The sequence below is a fragment of the Erpetoichthys calabaricus genome, chromosome 3 (assembly GCF_900747795.2).
Source record: "Erpetoichthys calabaricus chromosome 3, fErpCal1.3, whole genome shotgun sequence".
Classification (NCBI taxonomy): Eukaryota; Metazoa; Chordata; class Cladistia; order Polypteriformes; family Polypteridae; genus Erpetoichthys; species Erpetoichthys calabaricus.
Window position 1 is genome coordinate 88,353,838 of NC_041396.2, and position 24,527 is coordinate 88,378,364.

Sequence of the window (24,527 nt, forward strand, 5' to 3'; positions counted from 1 at the left end):
AGGTTTGTTCCAAGTCTGCTTGAATTTTCTCCATTTTTATTCCAACATCCTAAAAAAAGTTGCTGTTACTCTGTCAGTTCTAAATTAAACATGTCGGAGCAAATGTTTGCGAGTGTGTTCCTGTAACATACCGGTATGCTGAGCTGGAGTTCATTCCTAACTTATGTCCAGTTCTTCTAAAGACATAATCAAGATAGATAATCAAGACAACACGTTCTGTCAAAAGCAGGCATTTCTGTGTTGGCATTCAGATTTAATCCTCCCTGACCAAAAGGAAAGAGTGTATGATGCCAAATCACTTACATTTAATTTAAAAATTTAAAACAGCTGAAACAATCTAGACATTTGTCTTATTTAAGCTAAAATTTAGATGCCACTCATTTTTTTTTTGCAAATTGCTCTGATTGTGAATCATCCTGTGACTATACTGTGAATTGAGTGCTGCCATTTTGTTGCTTCTTCGACATGGGTGCCCCCATGTTGTTGTCATTTGCCATGGTGGTTGTCAGTCATGTATCCTCACAGGTGGCGCAGTGGTAGGGCTACTGCTTTGCAGTAAGGAGATTGTGTGTTCGCTTCCCTGGTCCTCCCTGTATGGAGAGTGCTTTGAGTAGTGAGAAAAGCACTATATAAATGTAAAGAGGTATTATTATTATTAACCCGCAATGTATCGTGTTAAGATCATGTCTTTGTTTTTGTCATTTTTTTATTGGTGTGTGTGTTTTCTGTAATTCTGTTCCAGTCACTTCTTCAACTACAGGTGTGACCTGAAGTGCCCTAGTTAAACCATCTGCAGGTCCCAGTTCCTTGCTGAAGCATTAGTTTAGATTAGAAATAGATTATATAGATAGATTAGATTTACAAGCAATATTAGCTACTCCTTGCTGTTGTTGTTCAGCTCCTTTTTTGTGTTTCCTTTCCTTAGTAAATGTTCATTGGTCTTTAACCACTTTTGTTTCCCCTGCTTTGCTCGCTAGTTTTTCTCATGGATTTTCAGAATTATTTTGGTTGTTCTTACACTTTTATTATTTCCTGGATTGCCCAGCAGAGGCTGTTGGCTTCAGCTGGAGCAGGCACAAAAACCAAGAGCTGGCAAAACAACTATAAATATTTCAAAATAAAGCAAAAGCCCCTACAAGGAAGAGGTCACCATCAACCCCCGGCCTGTGCACAAAAAGGGCAACAAAGAATTATTTTACATCAAAGATTTATTATTGGAATATCAAAAATACAAAGAAAAGCTCAAAAGAGAGGCACAATGGAGTTGCCTAAAAAGCAATCCACAGTAAGCAAAGTTCAAATCAAAATCCAGAATCAAAATCCTTAAATATGAAGAAAAAAATAATCAAAAAAACACACAATCCAATGCCAGAAACAACAAAAACAACAATAAAATAGGCAATGAAATTTCATTATAATGAATATGGAGAAAATATGCCATGTCATTCGCCATGTCTAAAGGCAGTCGCGCTAGAACAGCTCTGTAGCTGCTATTCTGTGTCTGGTAAACAGTAAACCAAAGGCAACGCAATTGGTTGTCCTCTGCAGGATCAGGGTCACAGCATACCATACTTGTCACACAATGTTTAACATTCAACAGCTGGCTTTGATCTGCTCTTCCTCACACTCTCCTGATCTCTCTTCTCCAGACCGTGCTTGCCACACCGGTGACTCCAAGCTGCTGGCGCTCTTCTAATCTGAAGATGGGAGCTAAAGCAGGTCGATTGCCCATGCCATGGCTCCTAACAGCTCCTATTCTGAATGAAGTCTTGAGACTGTACCTGCCTTCTTTATACAGTAATAAAGTGCCTGTATTTTCCTTGAAAACCTGGACTCACCTATCTGTCCCTCAATATAACTATGTTAACCAAGCTTGACAATACTTGTATAAAAAAAACAGCGTTTCTTAAACTGCAAAAAATACTTAATTTGAAAATGAGATGTTAATAGAAATACAGGTATGAAAATGCAGAATGAAAACGAGATTCCAAAATGCTTTCACCATGTCATTTTTCTTCATTCCAGAATTACATTTTTCCAGGATTTCTAATTTTTCTTTTGGTGTAAACTGATTCAGTTTCTCACTTTTTCTTTGTTCATCTCAAAGAAAACTTTGAGAAGCATTATGAAACTCTTAACAGTACAGTATCTGTTCACGACACAACTACCCACGCGGACTCTTAGTGGAGCACTGACTCAGAATCTGGCTATGTGTATGATGTCACACCTACACGCTCGCAAGGCTGCCCTAGACCGGAAATTTCGCAATAGTCTCTCTTTCTCTTTGAAACAACCTATTGCAGGGTTTCTGAGGCTCGACATGGAAAGTGTAAGAGCAGCTTTAAGTATTTTTTGCATCGCATTATTATCTTCAGTGGCCATTGTTGGTCAAAAAATGTACATTATACAGATATTTACATTTCATTAAAATGAGATTCATTTAACATGATATTCTATGAGTGTTTGTCCAGGCCCACAAAAGGTTTTTATTATTCTGAAAATTTAATTACTTCGGATTTCGCTATAACTTGATTAACCTGTATTTATGTACTGTATCTTTAAGTTTATATATGTCTGGAGGATGATTTGGCTTCCTTCATATTGTTATTGAAAGTTATTCAGAGTTATCGTAAGTACTGATATTTCTTTGATGTTTTTGGATTTGTTCTTGCTTTATTTAGTAAAATTTGGTATAGGTTAGTGTATTAGGATTTGCCTGCTGCAGATTGCTTTTTTGTCAAATCCTCTTTTGTATTTTTTGTGTCTTTTCTCTATATTTTTCTCTTTCCTAATTTTTTAAAATAACCTCTCCATTTATAAAGATTCTTTGTTTGAGTTTGCCTCCACAAGTCACAGGTTTACGGTCACCCTCACTCTTGTAAGGGATTTTGGCATATTTTGGGACTTTCATTACTTTTTACACTTTCAAAGCCAGCTCTCCATTTTTAACCTGCTTTATACCAAAACCTAAAGGTAGTATTTGGCGGATGCCTGAGTTTGGGCAGTCTTATTTGGTTGGTCCTGGCTTGCACTGTAGAGCCATTTGGAAGTCTCATACCCTTTTCACCATGTTTTTGACTCCTATTTACAAGTTAATTTTGATTTATCATTTTCATGCTTATTTGTAATTGAGTACATAGTTTGTTATTTTGCACTTTTTCCTTATTATTTTATTGGATCTGTAAGTCATTTTTAAATTGTGAAACTAAATGTAACTTAACTATTACATATTGTGGTTTCTGGGCAAGGATATTTTGGGTTCCTCTTTCCCTTTTAGGCCTTGACTTTTTATTTTATTTTTTTTTAGATCTTGGGTCTTTTAAAGGTTTTCAAGGATATTTTTTGTAATAAGCAGCATTTGACATCACCAAGCTGCCAATATAACTCATGTTTAGTCAGCTTCCAAATATCTCATCTTGTCTCATTTTCTGAGACAGGTGTTTCTGTTGAGGGTCGCAGTGGCAGCAGGCCAAGCTGGTTAGTCCGGACTTCCCTGACCCCAGCTACAGATTCCAGTTCTTTCTAAGCAATTTCAAAGTGTTCCCAAGCCAGCCAAGAGAAATAATCTGGGAGCTTCCTGATGGGTATTTATGACATGCCCAGACCACCTTGAATGGTTCTTTTTGATCTGGAGAGCAGCAGCTCTACTCTGAGGGTTTCCCGAATCATTATGCGTCTCACCCTGTCACAGTTTATCAGCCCAACCACCCTGAAAAGAAAACTCACTTCTTGTTATACTTACAATCTCATTCTTTCATTACACACAACTCATGACCATAGGTGCAGACAGAGGTGTTAATTGACTGGTAAACTTGGAGTTTTGTCTTTAGATTCACCTCCTGCTTCACCCTCATGGACAAATACAGTGCCCACAAAACAGCTCCTGCTGCTCCAAACTGTTTGTCAATCTCACATTCCCTTTTTCCATAACTCGTGAAGATCTCAAGATACTCAAACTACTACTAACTAAGGGCAGTATTAGGATTCAAACAAGGGGGACTCCGCCCCCTGCTCGCTTCGCTTGCCTACCCCCGGTGTTGGGTATCCTGAAATACATTAGTCGAGGTCGTTCGTCTTAGAGCCGTGCCCGCTTTACTTGCGGCATTTCTGACGCACGTTGTAGGTGCCTGCGTTCATTGATTTTATCCAGCCGGGCTCGTGTTTGTATATCCGTCAGTCGAGCTCGTTCGTTTTGAACCTGTGCCTGCTTTGCTTCCGCAGTTTCAGACATGTGTTGTAGGCGCCTGTGTTCATTGATCTTATCCAGGTGGGCTCGTGTTTGTATCATTGAGCTGTATTGTGTTTGAATTCGATGTAAAGCGTTCAGCGGTTTGTACAATCCCCAGCAGCACATTATTCCTAACTTCACTCCACAGTAGTGCCACTCACAATATGGTGGTGACGCCTGCGCCTTCCGTAGTAGTGCCACTCACAATATGGCGGTGACGCCTGCGCTCTCCGCACTATCATTGTGGACCTTTGGGGCTGCCATAGCCCCTTAAGTTTGAATCTGGGCTGTAGCGCAGAATCCTCTTTTTTGTGTGGCTGTGTCGGTAGTCGTTACCTATGGGCGCGTTGTTGCTTCATTTCTCATTCACGTCAGTTGAGCTCTTTCGTTTTTGGGCAGTGACTCCTTCGTGCGCGGTGGATGCGACTTCGCTTGCGGTGTATGAGACGTGCGCTGTATGCGCCTGCACAGTACGGCTCATGGTCCCATCGTCGTGTACCTGCGTCCATGCCTTCCGGTTTACCATTCTCGGTTAGTAATATGGATATTCAAATTACTACACGTGTTTCTTTTCTTGCTTTGACTCTCTGGAATTTACCCCTTATCTGATTTTTTTTGGCCTATTTTGGATTTGGCTTTGCCTTATTTTTTGGCTTTTTAGCCAACTACAAGTTGTTGACTACTCTTTTTGATTTTTCCCTCAGGTTATCTCTTGGCCCTTCTGATTATTTATTGTATCAGTATGCTGCTGCTGAAGAATGTGAATTTCCCATTGGGATTAATAAAGTATCTATCTATCTATTTTCCATCCAAGCACTGTGCAGATCAGTTATGAAATATCTGAAGCAATCTCTGTTTGGAGCACCCCTGCAGCTGCAAAATGGTGGAAATGTCATTTTTTTCTATCAGTGAAGCCTGAATCAGCTTAAGAAATTAGTTAAGGAACTGGGTTTTGGCTCGTTACTTTTCTCTCTTCTACATGTTAAAATATCAGTAAAATATTTTCTTTGTGTTTTATATCATTACAGGTCTTTATCTGATATTGAAAATTCAGTTCTCTTTTTTATCTTATCATGATTGGACCTGTGCCATACAATTCTTACTGTGATTTCTGATAGAATAATTAAAAAGTTAGATTTGGTGCAAGGCTATTAACTAAAACACCACATAAACCCTCATCTTGGCATCACTCTACTGGCTTCCAGTGAATTACAAAATTTATATTAACCATTGCTGGCCTCTATTTTTTTGTATAACTCAGTCACACATGTGGTATAGCGGGTCCACAGCTCTCAGCAAAGGCCAGTTTTTAAAATAAATAATCACCGCGCTCTCAGCTTAGCAAGGGGGAATGGTAGTTGTTGCTGAAGCGGGTCTCAGGGCGATCTGTGGTATGAGCGTTTCTCACCTAAGTGCACAGGTGAGAGACTGCCCACATCCGTGATTGTTCCTGGGGATGCTAATTTGCTGCAGCTGCTATGCCCTCTCGACATATATAGAAGCACGAGTCGGGGAAGGGAGAGGAAAATAAGATGAACGGAAAGAGAAAGAGACGGAGGTTGCTGGAAGGAAGTAAGGAGAAAGCCGGTGAGAGAGAGAGAGAGAGAGCGCGAAGGCGAACGAGCGAGAGCATGCTCAAGTGCAGCTGGACTGTGGGCCCTAGCAATGTGTTTAGCTAACACGTAGGGCAGTTGATTGTAGTCGCTCCTACTGAGTGCAGCTGCAAGACTCATTTTTAATGTTCCCAAATTCTCACACACTACACCTCTGCTGTGGAACCTGCACTGGCTCCCTGTGGCTGCCCGCATCAGGTTCAAAACCCTAACACTTGCCTTTAAGGCCAAAACTGGAACTGCACCACCTTACATATCAGCACTGGTTAAGCAGCGTGTCACTTCTCGCTCTCAGAACATCAAGCACTGCTCATCTCGAACCACCCTTACTTAAAAGAAGAGGACGACATGCATCAAGACTCTTTGCAGTGTTGGCTCCTCAGTGGTGGAACGAACTTCCTCTTGCTGTACGAACAGCGGAGACCCTCACTGTCTTCAAACGTCGTCTGAAGACACACTTCTTTAAACAGCACTTGGGGGACTAAAGTCCCCATACTTTTTTCTACCCTTTTCTCAAAAAAAAAAAAAAAAAAAAAATTGTACTAACTCCTAGTACTAACAACTTACTATTTTCTTCTAGAATGGTTTTGTGTACAACTTGGTCAGCGGTAACTTGTTTAATGACAGTAGATTTAATCCTAGCCTTAAAGACTGAAGAACAGTCGTAGACTACTAAGCACTGTTGTAAGTCGCTCTGGATAAGAGCGTCTGCTAAATGATGTAAATGTAAAATGTAAATGAGCATTTGGAGAAGAGCGAGAGTGACTAGTGAGGAAGGTGACTCACCGTGGAAGACAGCGGGAGTCGGGAGACTTAGGTATGTAATCTCCAGCATGGGAGTCCTGGCCATTGGAGAGAAGCTACGTCCTGGTCTGGGATGAGAGCGCGACCGAAGCTAGGATCGGGAGGCCTCCAGACCTGTGTGATTGAAAGAAGGTCAGCTGCAGAGAGAGCATCTCGCCTGCTGCAGAGCCCAAACAGGAGAAGCAGGTGAGACGCTAGTGTAAAAGAAGCACTGGGCTTGGGTAATTGTTTTAAAGGACTGATTCCAGCAATGTTTTTTAACCCATCGTCTTTTAATGGATTATTTATTTCATGAAGTCTTTTGGGAACCACTGCACTTTATTTTAAACACTTGTTTCTTTTTGTTTTGTTGATTGTTTTTAATAAAAGCACTTTTGCACTTTTGTACCATCCCCTTGCTCCATTGTTATTGCCTCACTGTCTAGCTCATCGGTAACATTACCGACGGTGATGGGTTCAAGGGCTCCCGAATAGCAGATGGGAGCACGGAGCCGAACCCGCATCCTCACAACGCACTACATAAAGTTTTATTTGATCATTTAGTTATTACAGAACTCTTCAATCTGCCAGCCTGGACTTGTTGATTATCAAAAACACTAAGTGGTTCTTTGTTGGAGACTGTCAGAATGGCCAGAATGGGCATAAACCCATTTAATCCAATCTGCAACCTGGACTGAATTAAATGGGTTTGAGAAATGCAAGGTTGGATGGATGTGCATGTTTGTTAAATTATTAAGCTTCTGGCTGGTTGTAATTATTATTTTGTGTTCACAACTGACATTGTATAGTATTTTGAGAAACATGAATTATTATGCAATAAAGATAAAGATAAGAGATTAGTCCATCAAATGGACAAGAATAGATATAGACAAGGATATGGTAGAACCAGAAAATCGAGAAAGGGAGGAGCAGCCTTAGAATGCAATAGCAATTAGCCAGGACGTGACACAGGATTTCATCAAAAACAGATACAATATCAGGAGAGCTGATGTCCTGGCAAGAGTCGTGCAAAATGAAACTTTGCCTTCAGTCTTTAAAAGTTACCAATGCAACTTGGTTGATTCATTAGTTTTCACAGATATTATCTCTTTCTATGAGAGTTAAGTTTACTACTGATAAATTTTAACCTCTGAGACAGTCAAACTGGCCAACCTTGACATCCAAATTTGGCAGCAGAATGAACTTACCTATTGTAATATTCATGTATCATTTTTCCTATTATTCCTAGATTTTGTTTTTTTTTTGCCAAACTTCAGAAAAAAAAAATAAAGCACGTTTTTGTCAATTCTTCTTAGACAAACTACCTCTTTTGTTCAGTTTAGAGAAGATATCAAATTTTCAGATAATTTATTGTAGAAATATTTCCAATTTAAAGAGTGTTGGCATTATTAAAACCTACCTATATTTTTCTGTTCATCCATCCATTTTCTGAGCCCCGTACACAAAAATTTCTTTACAAGATCAAACTTAGCTGAGAAATGCCTTCTCAGTATGAGACATAAATGAGGAACCTGATCTAGACCAGATGCCAGTCCATTACAGGCACTTTTATGCACAGTCACTTCCACCTGATCTATTTTAAGACTCTCTTTGCCTAGCATCCATGCACATGTGATTCTGCAGGAAACTACATTACATAGGAAAACCCCATATGAACACAAAGAAAATCTGCAAACACCAGACAATCAGTGCCTGAACCAGAGGATGAACATAAGCCCACATAGCTGGGAGGCAGCAGTGTTAACCAGCACATTGCTACAGAGGGAGAAACAAAATCCAACCAGAAAGTGCTTGTGCCAGAAGTCTCCTGGAGTTTTAAAGCAGATGCTAATTTCAATTCCATCTCTCTAACTAGATGCTCTGTAAGAGCATAGAATAGTGTTAATCTAAAGCTATGTGTGAGTTTGAGCACGCCCAGCCATCTCTATAATTGTATACATTTTAAAGTCTTGTGATGCCCAACGCAGTTGCACAGCTTGAGGTAATACAAGGCCCTAATTATGTGCATAAGTTAAGAATTTGAAAAGCAGAAATGCAACCATCCCTCTCAATGCCATTTACTTGAACTTCTAGCATAAGGAAACTATGTTGTCTTCTGTAAAATCACACTGATTCATAATCTTACCTTTTAGGAACCTCGCCGATGTTGTTCGACTTTACTTTCGTTTTCAGCTCATTCAGGACTAAGTCCTTGGCTACTGCTGGCTGAACATTTGCCTCAGCTGGCTTACTTGGTATTTGTGATGGAATGACAAGTTTTGAGGGGATGTTTTTATATATCTTGGGCTCAGGGTTTGCCCAAGCATCACTGCTAGAGTCCTCCACAGGTTTAAAGTTTGTCTTTAAATCCACTTCCATCATTTTCTTCTGCAATATACTTTGGAGGGTAACTGGACCTCCCTTAGGACCAAACTTGTTTTCAGAAGACAACTGAGTTGTGATTTGTGGTTTTGCCTTAATCTTTGGCTTCAAGTTAGTTGGAGTCCTTGGTATTTTAGGTGCCATCTTTATTGCTGGAGGTGCAGTGCTTGGTGTTGGAGGACCTGTGGTTTTGGCAAAGGCATTGGACGTGATGTCAGTCTGCATAGGGACTGTATATTTATTCTGTGTTTCAATCAAAGGGGGATTAAAGTCCAGTCTAGGTGATGCCATCTCCTCAGTGGTGCTGTTCTCTTCTGTGGGACTATTGGCAAATTCAGGTGGGGGCGGAATAAACATGCAATTTAGTTCCCCACTTTCATTGTCTCTGCACATTCTATCAAGATCCATGGGAGGCTCTGGAATTTGAGCTGCTTCAGGGTCTGGCAAATTTATGAAAGCAGATCTTTGCAGAAGAATCTGGTCGATCAGGCTCATGGATGATTTATCTGTACTTTTTATATCTGGGTTGGATCTTTCTTTAGTTTGGCTTAATGATGTAACAGGAGATGGTACATAAGCAGTACTGGGCGCTGGCAGTGTGGGTTTCGGATCTGCCACTGGTCCAGGACTGAATGCTGGTGCAACTGTGTCTTTATTGTCTTTGTATGCCTTAGGACTAATGATGAAGGAGTTGGGGTTCAGCTCACTTTGCTGAATGGTCATACTTGAGCTTGTCATAGTTGTTGAGAATGACAGAGAGTTGGCACTGTTGTTACTACTGTTGCTGTTCTGTCTGGAGAGAGAGCCCTTACTGGATCTCTTTTTAGCAGCAAATAGCATTGCAAGTGGAGAGACGGTGTTATCTTTTGGGACTGACGGTGATGGGACAAGTTCTTCTGTAGCATAGGAAGTTTCTTTTAGTGGTTGGAAACTTGGAGCCAAGGGCTCTGGTTTGGCAGGGAAGTTAAATATCGGGACTTGGGGTTTTTCCACTGGTTTTGTTAGAGATCTGTCTTGGTTGTTATCTGGCAGCTGAGCTACTTGGGTATTCTCCTGATGCTTTTTGGCAGCAAGTGCAATAACAGAAGAAAAAGAGTCTTCATTAGTATGGTGTTTAGTTTCAAAGAGCTTTATTGTTGTGGTTGGCATCCCATTTGGATTAAGATCATTTCCCATTTGAATGCCAGAACTGTTTCTCCTTACAGACGATGGAGGAAGATACCCATTAACTTGTCTTGACTGGTCTTCAGAAGCCGATCCATGCATTAAAATCAATTGTTTGACCTTGTTGTCTCCAACAGTTCCTTTTGATGGTGTAGTGTCTGATTCAGCCCTGTAGAGTTTGGCAGTATTTTGGGGTTTGAAGCTTGAAGGCATTGGGCTTTGAAAATCTTGCGGTGGGTCTGGTTGTAGGGAGACAACATCCAATTGGGAAATAGAAGAGTATCTGAGAGGTTTAGGTGGTGGGACCTTGGGGACTTTGGAAGAAGATGGTGGCTGTGGTGTATTAATGGCACTTGGGAAGGGACTGGAATTCTGTTTTGGGAGTGAAGATGGAGGTGGAGGTGGTGGGGCATATTTTGGACGTTGCACTGGAACAAGAGATGAAGATTCTTCTGATAGGTATGAAGGTATCTCTGGATCTTTGAAACTGTACATTTCTGAAAGGGATGTTGGTGGTGGAGGAGGAGGAGGTGGAGGCATTCCTGGGTGAGGGATATCAACCTGAGAGCTGGGAGTGGATATTAAAGGTGAATTCGGGAAACTGGATGAGGGTGGTGGTGGTGGAGGTGGAGGGAATGAAGGTGGAGGAGGTGGAGCCATGTCCGGAGGGGGTGGGATGAAAATTTCTTCTTCTGTATCATCTGGAAAACCATTTATTATGAGATTCCCATTTGTGTTGTTGTTGAGATTCACTCCATTTCCTGAAAAATATTGAAAGAACAAACATTGATGGTGGGACAATTTATGAGGTATAGCAAAACACTATTAATCCAATTAAGGGTTTAGGCATGCCAGAACCCATTCAGAGAGCATTGGGCAGAAAGTCAGAGTCAACCATGAACTAAGGGACCCTGTTGCAATCTTGTTAAGAGTAAATTTCACACAAACATTAGGAAGTTTTTCTTTACACAAAGAACCATAGACATATGGGATAGACTACCAAATAGTGTGGTAGACAGTAGGACTTTACAGACTTTCAAAACTAGACAATGTAATTTTAGAACAATTAAGCTGATAGGACTGGTGAGCTTTGTTGGGCTGAATGGCCTGTTCTCATCTAGATTGTTTCAGTGCTCTAGAACAGGTGGAAAAAGTGTCAATATGACAGGCAAATGTCATTCCCAAAAGGACAAACTAATACATCAGTACAAAAGGGCAAAATTCTTTGGTCTAAAAAGGAATTCCCTAACCAAAATAAGATCTTAACAGCACATAAAAGAAAATGTTTTTGAATTATCCTACTGCACAACAAATAGACCAGGACCGACGATGCAACATGCCATACGATCCCAGAGCAAACTACATGGCTGCAGCCAGACAAGACAAACACAAAATGGCTACAGGAACAACATACAAAATGGTGGCAAAATAACTTAACTGTCACACCATTAAAAGCAAAATAAATACTAAAGAAATAAATTACTGAAGGATAAAAATGGTTAGAAATATTTATAAAAATCATGAGAAGGGGAATTAAAGCAGATTATATACATTTTCAATTTGTATTTTTTATATATGAGAATGTGTTTTCATATGCCATACTGAATGCTTGTAGTCTCACAGAGCCATATATAAACATTTGGAGACTGAATTCTGCCTAATCATGAGTGGGAGGAATTAGACAGTTCACCAAGTTTCACATTTCTAAACTAACACAACATCTCATGTAGGTGGAGCTCAAAGTAGGGACAGTGATTTAAACAACAAAGCACGCTGGTGCTCTGCTCAATGTTGTCCAACCAGAAAGACCCCTGTGAAACAAATAAACTTGTCTCATGTGTCTGGAGGACACATTACATGTGTTAAAAGCAAAGGTAACATGTTACAAGAGAAAACTCTTTCTGAGAAGCCAGATTATACACTTTAGTATTCAAGAAGTGAAGTATTCACTGCCTCCAGCTCTATGTGGTCAGTGTCGTTCTCATTTAAAAAATTACATTTGGTGTCAATGTGATGAACAAGGAAATGGCCGCTACTTTAATGGAAAAATAACTACTACTAAACAATGTGCTGTCACCCTAAGTAAAATGAAGGTTAAAATAATTTCCTTTAAGCAAAGTCTGTTTGCTATTAATAATGAAGAGACACAGGAGAAGAAGATTTTGGTAGGCCGTGCAATGGAAACAGTTAATGTGCTGAACGACACTCTAGCATTGCCGCAGACAACAGACGAGGTTACATAGTCTACACAAATAACTAAGGTAAGTTAACATTGCTGTCTAATTGTAAATGCCAAATATGGCGTAACAGAATATAGTCCAGTGCTTTATCATGTAGTATAGAAGTATATTTAGACCTCAGGACCTCTCTAAAGACTGTTGTTATACAATTAAATGGAGCAATAGTCAAAGTGACAGAAAGATATACAGTACAAGTTAATCTTTAAGCTTCACTTAACTTCCGTTCACTGAGCTCCTTAAACTGATTGCAGCAATTATACCTTTTCATTTTCTTTCAGTGTTATGTGTTTTGTTCAGCTTCTTTTTCATTTTGCTTCACATCCATTTTCAATTGCACCCCAGCTATTTTAACTGCATGGACTGGAGGAAACTGGAGGCAGGTGTTTAGGGAGAAACCCTGTGAAGAGCCTTTACAGCAGTGGATTTCACTGCTATTCACTACAAACTTTTCAAAGAGTTGTCAGCATTCATGAGTTCTTTGTTCAAAAATCAAGTCTGGAACCCATGAGATTAGCACGCTTGTACATAAGAAGTATGGATTAGCATTCTTGGCATTAATTGTTTGCCTTCATTTTAATGGGATGCACATCATTGTTAGGTTTTGTTAAATAAGATTTCTACTCAAGTTTTACATTTATCTCTGTTCTGGTGTTTGTACAATAAGAAGAGGACAATATTAGCTTTGAGTTGCTAGTCATTCCCATTCATAGTATTTTTTCCTACTGAGACCTAGAACAAAAACTAGAACTACTATTAGCTATGACTCTATTCTTGGCTTTAGTTTTTTTTTTCTTGTCTTTTCTTTTTAGATGTTATTATTTTTTATTAAATTATTTTTGTTTTGTGTAATTGAATATATTTTTGTTTTCTTACTTTTGGTTTTGTATAATTATTTATTTAATATTGTCTTGAATATTTTCTTTATAATTTATGTTAATTCTTTTAGTTATTGTGTCTGTGATTGTATCAGTTTGAAGATCCGTGCTGTGTTGAGTCTCGGACTTGCAACATTGGCCTCAGAAGTGAGCTCTGCAGAGTGAGCTAAATGGAGAGCTCTATCAGGTCATCTGTCTCTGAACACTTTGAACAGTGAACACTCTGAACACTCTCATAATGAAATTCCCATTATGACATCAGCTGATCTCTCTCTCTCTCTCTCTCTCTCTCTCTCTCTCTCTCTCAGCCTCCGCCTTTTCTGTGCAACATTGCATGCTTCTTGTCTTTTATAGTTTGAGCCCAAGGGGGTGGGGTCCTTAGTTCAGTGCTGAGGCATTTGGCTTTCCTCCTTGTGTTTGCTCGGCTCATGTTCTTGGATTCCCTTTGGACATTGTAAGTTCTTCTTTTCGATTCATCTGGTTTTTGGAATTTTTGCTCTTATTTAGGATTTTGATTTGGATTGTTTTTTTTGGACTGCTGTCTTAAGGAATATTTTTTAAATAGTTTTGATCTTTTTGAATTATATTTTGTTTTAGTTTTGGATTTATTATTATTATTATTATTATTATTATGAGAAACCAAGGGCCAAGGCTTTTATATGGTCTTCCTCTGCCTCATGAGATTTTCCAACTTGACTAATTTTTGATGTGTAGGTTGTAGTACTAGGGTGTTGTACCGTGTTAGCCATTATGAATGTAGAGAAAAGTCAACCAAAATGACACGTTTTATTGGCTAACTAAAAAGGTTACAATATGCAAGCTTTCGTGGCAACTCAGGCCCCTTCTTCAGGCAAGACATAATCAATGTGATGATGTGTAGGTTGGAAAGCCTGCTTCTCGTGTTCAGGCTGATTTTTTTGTTTGCAGGCCTCTCAGGAGCACTGAGGAGTAAATCCTATATTTCAGTTTTGGGCGTTTGTCTGTTACAAAACCATGGAAAATACAGGCCACGACATTTCAGTGAGGTCTAACCAAAACCAGAGCCTTACCCCTAAACTCAAAGAGCAGATGTTCAGCCAGCACAGTCCAAACAATTGGGTTAAAGCATTTAAAGTTCAAAAACCTCAGAATTTAGAGCGAGAGAGAGGCCAAAACAACTCCTGTTTCAAAATAACTAACCAGTGTACATTGATATTTATACATTTATTAACAAAATTTCAAACACAAGAATAAAAGCAGTCGCAAAAAAATAAATAAAATCAAAAATAAGGTACAGTATATCCAAATGGCAAACCCAAAATCAAATAAATCCACTTCATAACTGAATTGAATTTAAAATCCATTATTCTAAGAATATTTAGAAAAACCATATACAGTAAGTAAACATCAGAATCCAAAAATGAGCCAAAAAAGAAGGTTTAATCATGATGTCAAGGCAGCCATTACTTGCAATGCTATGGCTGGACACAGAACTAATAACATTTACAGAACTGACATATACTTCAATCACATATCTGAAAACCCTTAAGAAATTAATCAGTAACAGAAAAAAACCATTACTATTGCAAAATAACCAAAAATAATTAACAATGAATAATGAAGCATGTCAGCATAATAATATAAAGCAGAGAACGGGAGCAGAATCCTGGGAAAACCATAAGCGGGATACAATCCTGTTTCACTGTTTGCATCCTCATTAGCTGTTTTTGGGACACAGCACTTACAACACTAAGGGGTAACTTAACTTAAAACAATATTCTCCACTTATACAATAAATGAAAATATCCTCTTTAATAAAATCCCTATGTGCGTCCAGGTGTCCGTGTGTGGGTGTCTTCTGGTGAAGTGCGCATGCGCGGGGCACGGTGCGATGCACAATATTACTGTCAGAGAAAGTTACAGGAGTTTTACGGAAATACAAACCAGTATTACTGCGAGAGGAAATTAAAGGTACACAATACAGTGACGCATATTACAGCCACATACAAGCCAGTATTAATGTCAGAGAAAATTAAAGGCATATTATCGACATGCACGCCTGTATTTCCAGCAGAGAAAATTAAAGGTATATTACGAACGTTCAAGCCAGCGGACGTACAAGACAGTATTACTGTCACAGAAAATTAAAGACACACAATACACGGCGGCAGCCCAGGAAGAATGGTCAGCCCAGCAAATAAACATCAACAAAAGAAAGACTGAAAGAAAGAAAAATATGACCAACAAAAAGAATGAGGTCAAAGTCCTTTGCAATTTAATATAGACTGTTCCTACTAATGTTAATGCACTACTGTTCTAGCACCCGTTATTGTAACGGGCTAAATGACTAGTAAATATATATTTTTTAAAGGGTCAAATTATTTTAATCCTGTGTTTTATTCTTAGCCACCTGTTCCCTGCTGCCATTCTGTGCCATGAAGAATTAAACGGATACCCTTAGGACTACCATGGGAATACAGGTCTATACCCTTTACCCATTAGTATTGTCTGCCCATGCACCCTTTTTTCAGATTGATACTGTCAGGTCATTCTTTAGTCTTTATTTTCATCAGTAGTATCTACACTTTGCCCATGAGTACTGTCTGCACATTGGACTTTTGGGCCATGAACTTTGTTTGCTCCTCAGATGTGAATGCATAAATACAATTAAGGAGCTTCTTCAATGATAAAGGATAACCTTCTCATATTGTGGACAGAGCCCACAATCTAGCCTCGAGTAGACCTCATAACATCGACTCTAAGAGGAACCCCAATAATCAAACCTGCATCCTGTTGGTCCTCCTTTCCAGTCTGACACTCTATCTCTCCCACAGTTCAATAAACAAAATTTCCTAATTGTTCAGACTGATCGTTCCATGGGAGCCTTTCTTTATTAGCCCTCCTTTGATCTCCTTTCTTCAGTTACCAAACCTATGCAAACTTCACAGAGTACAGCCCCATTTCCTACCAGGCACTTTTAGCTGTAACAGGAGCCATTATGTCACTTGCAAATGCATCACTAACAATACCCTTGTATCTGCTCCCTCTGGTAAATTGAATATTAAACAATAGGTCTCTTGCCAATCTGAAAGTCTTATTTGCTGCATTTCTGGTAAGAAATCTTGTGGGCAGAGCAGGTTTAGCAGACCATTTCAGAGAACACATTCAGTCCATTGAAATCAAAGACCTTAAAAAGCTGACTGTGGAATAAATAGTTCACATCCCTTGATCATAGCCACAGTGACCTTCCTGTTTATGTTCTCTCACAGGGTTACAAAGACACTTTTTAAAGAAAATCAGAAGAAGCTAAGCTTGTTCCCATCCTGGGATCAAGTATTTCTCCAGATCTTAATGACTGACTAACTTTTTAATCTCTGCCTTCATCTTCTCGAATGGTAGCTTCTTCTTACCTACTCTCATAATTTCTCATTTCTTCTGTCCTGACTTTGTTCTCTCCTTCCCTTCTCATATATGCAACCTGCTCCTTCCTTTTCATTTTCACACATGGATGAAGTCTATACAGCTGAAGGCACCAAATAAATAATAAGTATTCACCCCATTCAAGTTAGCATTACTTATATAAAAATTGTGAATATTTTTTAAAGGCACTGTTGTTACGGGCAAGAACTCTTGCTCTCGATTTTTGATGTACAGTTTTTGGTGTTTTGAATTTTGATTATCTAGTAACAAGAATAAGGAGGGAGGAAGTAAAAGGAGGCACCGAAAAGATTGAAAAATGGAAAGGCAACAGGACCAGATGAAATACCAGCAGAAGTGTAAAAGAGTTTAGGAGAAGGGGGAGTAGACGTGTTAAGGGACTAATGCAGAAGATCTATGAATACCAGAGGAGTGGAGAAACAGTGTGATTGTAAAGGAGCAGGGAGATATTCAGTATTGTGGAAACTACAGAGGGATAAAACTGATGTCACACACAATCAAAATTTGAGAGAGTTATAGAGAGAAGGCTTAGGGAAGAGACCACCATAGGAAAGGAGCAGTTTTATTTTATGCCAAGAAGAGGAACAACTCATGAAGTCTTTGCATTGAGACAGCTCATAGAGAAGCATCAGATAAAACAGAAAGATTTGCATATGGTATGTATTGATTTGGAGAAGGCTTATGACACCACATCAAGAGGTTAGGAGGAATATGAGAGAGAAAGGAGTACCAGAGAAGTTTGTCAGGATATTATCCAGGATATGTATGAGGGAGTGAGGACTTGGATTAAAAGTGGTGTTGCAGTTTCAGTTGGAGCAGGTCTGCACCAGGGATATTCTTTAAGTCCTTAACTCTTTGCTCTGGTTATGGATGAGTTGAGCTGTGGGATAAAAGACTGCTTTTTGCAGATGAAATTGTGTTGCGTAGCACCAGAAAAGAGGACATGGACAGGATGTTGGAAGAATGGAGAAGGGCTTTAGAAAATAGAGAGTTGAAGATAAACAGGAAGAAGTCAGAATATGTATGAGGTTTAGTGATGATCAGGATTTAGAAGCTAGCAGGCAAAGAGAGCTGTTGAAAAGAGTGGATAAATTTAAATATGTAGGATCAAAGGTAGCCCAGGATGGAAAACTAGATGCAGAGATTACCCATAGAGAGCAATGTGGATGGAACAATTGGAAAAGAATATTAGGAGTATTTTGAGATTGAAGAATTAAGACAAAGGTTAAAAGTAAGGCTTTTAAGACAGTTGTAAGACCAGCAATGATGTATGGAACTGAAACATGGGCAGTAAGGTGAGTGCAGGAGAAGAAATAGATGTGGCAGAAATTAGAATGTGGAGATGGATGTGTAAAGTTACAAAAAAAGGCAGAATATGAAATGAGACCATCAGAGGTACAACAAATTAGGAGAGATACTTAAGAAAGTACAGTAAAGTAGGTTCAAGTGGCTCAGACTTGTGATGAAGAGAGGCAATAAATACGTGGGCAAAAGAGTGATGAAAGTGGAAGTACCGGGGAAGAGAAAGGAAGCAGAGGTGGATGGAAAAAGTAAAAGAAAATCTGAAGGAAAAGGGCTTGACTGGCGAAGAGGTATAGGACTTTATGCAGAAGGCTGATCAGGCACATCAACCCCACACAGAAGTGGGAAAAGATGAAAAGGAAGAAGAAGAAGAAAGTTTTGTAATAAAATATTCAACCAGGGGGCGACGGAGTGTGCTGACTGTCTTTCTCGGTTCCCTACAGACATTCCCGGGAAATCCTGCAAGGTTCCAGTCCCTTTGATGACATCACTTCTGGTCCAGAAGACATCACTTCTGGTTCCAGGCCCTTAGATGATGTCACTTCCAATCCAGAGGACATCACTTCCGATTCTGACACCTTTGATGACGTCACTTCCTATACGGGCCTTTAAAGCCTCCATCTTTGTCTTCTGTAATTAGCTCTGTTTTGGACCCAGTCTTGTGAACAACTCTTTGAAAATGTACTATATTTGCAGCCAGGATACATTATACGGGTGGCTGCCCCAAACCTTTATGATGTCTGGTGTGATTATTTCTGACAACAGACTTTTGGGATGTAAAATCTTTTTAGACCACTCTGACTTAATCACTTTCTTTCGAACTTACTCTCACCCATTCTGTCTGCCTTTAAGTCTTTTGCCCCACATTGTGTGCTAGGTCAGTTACTCCAATCCACTATGTGAGCCTGAGCAAGTAACTTAAACCAGCATGTGTGCAAATTGTAAAAAAAGTAAATGTACTGTGGAACTGTAAGGTATACTGCCGTGGGATTTTCTTCCCTACCGAAAGGTGACACATAAAATAAAAGCTGTTTCTTTGTTTGACCTTCAGTCTTTTTGCCATAAGCAATGCTTGCCGTTTATGCTTATGTATATTGGTGCAGTCAGACCATTAAAACTGCTGTTTGTTACACTTCAGATTTTGTACCCATCAGTGCAGTTTGCATTTTAGACTTTAGGCGTATAATTACTGGACTTTTTTCATTTCCGTTTCTAAGTCACCTCTGCTGTCAGGATGTATTTCTAAATGCTGCTAGCCATCTGTTCACACCTTTACAATCAAAACTGTATGTAATGATTGAAAAAAAAATTGTGCATGAATCCTGAAAGTTCACCATGACAACCAACTATGGTATGTTAAGCACGCACTAAACCAGTCAGGCTTGTTCCATGTTTCCTGAATTGTTACTTGACCTGGTTTATTGCTGCTGTCACTGTCTCCTACGTTTGATCATTCCTTCTTAGTCTACAATTAATCACATGTGCTGAACTGAAATAGGACAAGAGGACAGAAATGCAGAGGAGAAATTCATAACACTTACTACTTGGCTATTGAAGGGTCAGCAAGTTGCACTTTTTATCTCACTGTATTGAACAATTTAGAGTTCCATTCAAAGAAATCAGCCTATGGAAATGGCTTCTGGCTGCTTTTTAAGAGAAGGTGCTACCACTTACTACATAATTATTTTCATGATGCCTTTGCCAGGAAGGTAGTGTGTCCAAATTCAGAAGGTGAACTAGGACACATTGCAATTATAATTTTTTAAACACTTTCAGCAAGATGAGCTTTGTTTTTTTATGTCTAAGCTACAAACAGCCACTTTTGATTTAAAATAAAGAATTATAATAAAGTGTACTGGATAAAAGAAACAGTTGTTCATCTATGCTTAATGTATGCAATGCATATTTTAGAGCTGCCCTGAAAATGTTGTTAGCAATAGCCTAAAAACTTCCTTATGTTTTGTTCCTTGATGTTGCCAGACAAGTTAAGTGACTGTCTACAAAGGAAATGTTTTCGGCACCTCTCTGTGAACGTTTGAGAGCAGGCGGCCAACTTATTCCCTTGTTACTTAAACAATAGGCCTGATCGGTTTACAAGTTTATGCAGAGCCTGATTGTTCATATGGCTGGCATGGCGTTGGGCCTGCTGGACTGCTGAAGCAAAGACACAGAGGACACTCATCACTAAGAAACATAATGATGATCCCTATGCTGTTCCCGAAGTGCTGATTTGGGGTTTACAAACATAAAACAATGACAGGACTGGGATCTACAAATGTTTCTGGCAGGTAATTTATTCATAGGTGGTCTTACCTGCTACTCCGGTGCCAGGTCCCATCTGAAACCCAGGAACAGTTGGCAAAGGGACTGCATGACCAAGAGGTACATCTGAATCCTAAGAGAAAACAGAATATTATCTGATAGCAAAGTGAATGGTAATATCTATTCAGACAGTTGGGGTGCCACATGCAAACAGAAATTCAACAGAAACTGTGTGAAGTCAAGAGTCACAAAAAAGGTTCAGACCCACCCATCCATATTCCAAACTCTTTATTATAGTTGCAGGGTCATGGGCGGGAGGGGGGGATCATAGACTATCCTAGAAGCCATGGGCGGAAGGCACAAAAGGACACTGGACATGGTTCCAGTCAGTCACAGGGCACCATGAAGCACTCTCACTATTGTGGAGCCAATTCAGACTTGACTTCATGTAATAGGAACAGACTGTGCAAACTCTAATAAAAATGAATGCTTCCTCTCTTCACTTTCACAGTAAAGAAAAGAGGTTTCACACTTACATTATTAATTATTGATAACAAAGGCAAAACAAAGACCACAATTTCAATATGTGTCTGTATTGACTCTGAATGAGACAATGAAATGCTTTAGGAAAGTGATCAGGAGATCAAAAGGGAGTCAGGTGTTTGTGCTGTGGCCAAAGAATTCAAACTTATGTATCATCAAGTTCCAAATGCAGGGAAAAATCAAAATGCAAATCCATACGCAGGGAAGTCTTTTAGCCATAAATAGATTTACATGTTAACTGCTTCTGTCCAAATTTTGGATACATAGGAGGTGCATGTGTCAACCTTTATATGCTTGTTCTGGTCCCATGATACAGCGCACTTGGCTTGATCCTAAACCACATCCCACCCCCAGCACTTTCATTGGATTATATGAGTACAGAAATTGGATGGATGGATAAATCTGTGACTCTTAAATGTGTTGTCCGTAAATGACTCAGAAGTGTAGCTGTGACACAGATGTGAATAGAGATAAATTTAACAAACATTTTTCCTAGTAGTGCAGTACTAGGGTGTTGTACCGTGTTAGCCATCATTAATGTAGAGAAAATGCAAGCAAAATGACACATTTTATTGGCTAACTAAAAAGATTACAATATGCAAGCTATCTTGCCTGAAGAAGGGGCCTGAGTTGCCTCGAAAGCTTGCATAATGTAATCTTTTTAGTTAGCCAATAAAAGGTGTCATTTTGCTTGGATTTTCTCCTAGTAGTGCAGAATGAGGTGTCACCCTTTGGACCTTGACTTGGCACTCACTTAAATGCTAGATAAATAGTGATTAGCAAGTTATGTTGAGCTAAATGACCTGTTCCTGTCTTCAACATTTTCTTTATGTTTCATAACAGATGACACAGTTTAAAAGCTCATTTTAGGGCAAATATTTTTCTGATCTGCTTGAATTGATTTTATGACCAAACCACTTCTCAGTTTTTACATTTGAGGAACTGAATGGGAAGAGAAGGGCAGAGGAAAATTAGTTCAATTATTTCATGTAACAAACATCTAAAAATCTAGAGATGCATTATTTTTTATTCTCATCAGGACTTTATGCAGCATGGAGGTGGGATGTTTCAGATATAATTGTAGCACCTCACCCCATTGTACGTGTGGTAACAAGAAATTCCTGGTTTACCCTTTTGAAGTCACATCTCCCTGGAGAAACTTCAAGAGGTTTCAGTGTTGGACATCTCACTTTTACCCATACAGGGTTGTGGGGGCCACATCTCATCCTGTCATCACTGGGAGCAAGGCAGGAATCAACCGTAAGTGGGATGTCAGTGCATTGTTGGGTTCATCAATTAACCGTATAGTCAATTTGTAACCAATTTATTTCAAACTTGACATATATTGCGTTGGACTCCATACATATCATATATGACTATTGCTCGAAAAAATTAAAGGAACACTTTTTAATCGGAGTATAGCATTAAGTCGGTGAACCTTCTGGAATGTTGATCTGGTCAGTTAAGTAGTAGAGGGGGTTGTTAATCAGTTTCAGCTGCTTTGGTGTTAATGAAATTAACAATAGGTGCACTAGAGGGGCAACACTGAGACGACCCCCAAAACAGGAATGATTTAACAGGTGGAGGCCACTGACATTTTTCCCTCCTTATCTTTTCTGACTGTTTTTTCACTAGTTTTGTATTTCGCTAGGGTTAGTGTCACTACTAGTAGCATAAGGTGACACCTGGACCATACAGAGGTTGCACAGGTAGTCCAACTTCTTCAGGATGGCACATCAATACGTACCATTGCCAGAAGGTTTGCTGTGTGTCCCAGCACAGTCTCAAGGGCATGGAGGAGATTCCAGGAGACAGGCAATTACTCTAGGAGAACTGGACAGAGCCGTAGAAGGTCCTTAACCCATGAGCAGTTATAATTTATTTCAAATGACATATATTGCATTGGCCTATATTTGAATATACTATATATATTGTCACAGGGATCAATTTGGGGGTTACATAGAGGAAGGTACACAGTGGAAGGATTTTAAGGCTGCACAGCAGCTTCTGTACACTTCTTTTCTGCTGTGAGCCAAACAGAAGCTGGAAGACATGTGACATCTCATCAGACCCCCACCACTTTTCCTGCCTCTTGCAGTCTATCAGCTGTATAAACTCAGCCGGATGTCACTCACCATCGTTCTGGACTACCAAAAGGAATCATCTCCAAATATTTTTCAGGAGACAGTAGCCGATTAATGGAGTAGTCCGTTGTATCCCAATCTTTCTCGCATTTTCTATTTATTTTATTTTAAAACATATATATTTAAAAACTGGATGGGTGGATACTTTTTTTCTTTTTCAAATTCACTTCATATCAGTCAAGTTTCACTCTGTATATGTGAGAGTTGTCTTTATATATTTTAAAATTCAAGTTTCTATATATTCATGTGTTGGACACTAAAGTAAGCATCTAAAGGCAGATCCAGTAGGGCTCCCTTTATGCTTCAGAAGACGCCAAGCTGTCATAAAGTTCATTACATAACTAAAGTATCTCCACAGCACTGAGATGTATATCCCTGCTGGAAGATCTGCTTGTATCGGAAAGCCATTGTATCAATGCAAATGTTATGAATTGCTAGCATCAACAATGCAAAGGAGAAAAGAAAATGAAAAACCACAGTTGTGACAAATCATTATAGGTGGACAAAACAACCCAAAACCCAACATTGATTTAAAATGAATATGGTAACAGAAAGTAATCATTTAAAGATAAGGCAAAGATGCACATTTTTGAATTGTTTTAACATGTAAATATACTAGCAAATATTTCTAAATGCAAAATAAGAGAAGAAAAAGACTAATTGAACAATTAGATCTGAAACATTTATTTGTGGAACTGGTAGGAATGAAAACCAGGGGCCACAGTGGTACCTCAGGACTGAACTTGGGAACCCCTGCTCTGTGGTTCCCCACGATGTTCCACAATCCCTTGGTGATAATTTCCCTACACATACTGCAAAACTAATTCAGGAATGGCTTGTTTCGGGAATACCTGGATGAACTCAAATGCATTCTGTGGCTTCCCCATCCACCAGTACTACATATTACTGAAGCATATAGGGGAGGTTCTGTAGTAAAGAGTGTGAAGTCGATTCCTTCATCTCTCAAAAGAACTGAGGAGTTTTCTTCTTAAAGAATGGTGCATTGTCTCACTACATGCAGTCCAGGACTTCAATGGCTAAAGCTATTCTGAAGGTAAAGGGCTGGCTCTGCTCCTTATTAGGCCCTCGATATTAATATATGACTAGATGCTTCTGCTATTTTGTTCACTACTATATTGACAGTATAAAATAATATGAAGGTATTTAAAAAATGATGCAGGTCAGCAGAACATGGCTTCACTCCATTCTCCATCTTGGTTATCTATGTAGATGATGTAATTTTATTCAGTGCTGGCCTTTGTTTCTGTTCTAATTTGACTCTAAACACTTATCATCTTTTGATTGGAGGTCCTTTGAAACTGCTGACAAGCTGCTATGCAAGGCAAATATTACTACTTGTGTCTCTTGTCTGTGGTAAGAGGTTACGTAAGCAGCAATAAGAGAAATGAGCTGAACCTCTTGACAAGGGACTGTGCTGCTTTAGAGACTGTCATTGTGTTCAGATGCAATGTAGGGATAGTTGGTAAGTGTGGAGACCCCCTTGCATGCTAGTGCTTTAAGCCCATCACTATTAAAAAATATTGAGTGGTTATGTCTGCTGTCTGACATTGAGC

General features: G+C 39.3%; 1 protein-coding gene across 1 annotated transcript in view; it reads right to left on the reverse strand.

Annotated features, from left to right (window-relative positions):
* LOC114648190 (uncharacterized protein C6orf132) overlaps positions 1-24,527 on the reverse strand; it is a 71,218-nt gene that overhangs the window by 23,387 nt on the left and 23,304 nt on the right. Inside the window, exons 3-4 of the mRNA XM_028797075.2 lie at positions 20,318-20,399; positions 8,771-10,931 (exon numbers count right to left, since the gene is read on the reverse strand). Of these exons, the coding sequence (XP_028652908.2) occupies positions 8,771-10,931; positions 20,318-20,399 (2,243 nt within the window). The remainder of the gene's footprint in view (positions 1-8,770; positions 10,932-20,317; positions 20,400-24,527) is intronic.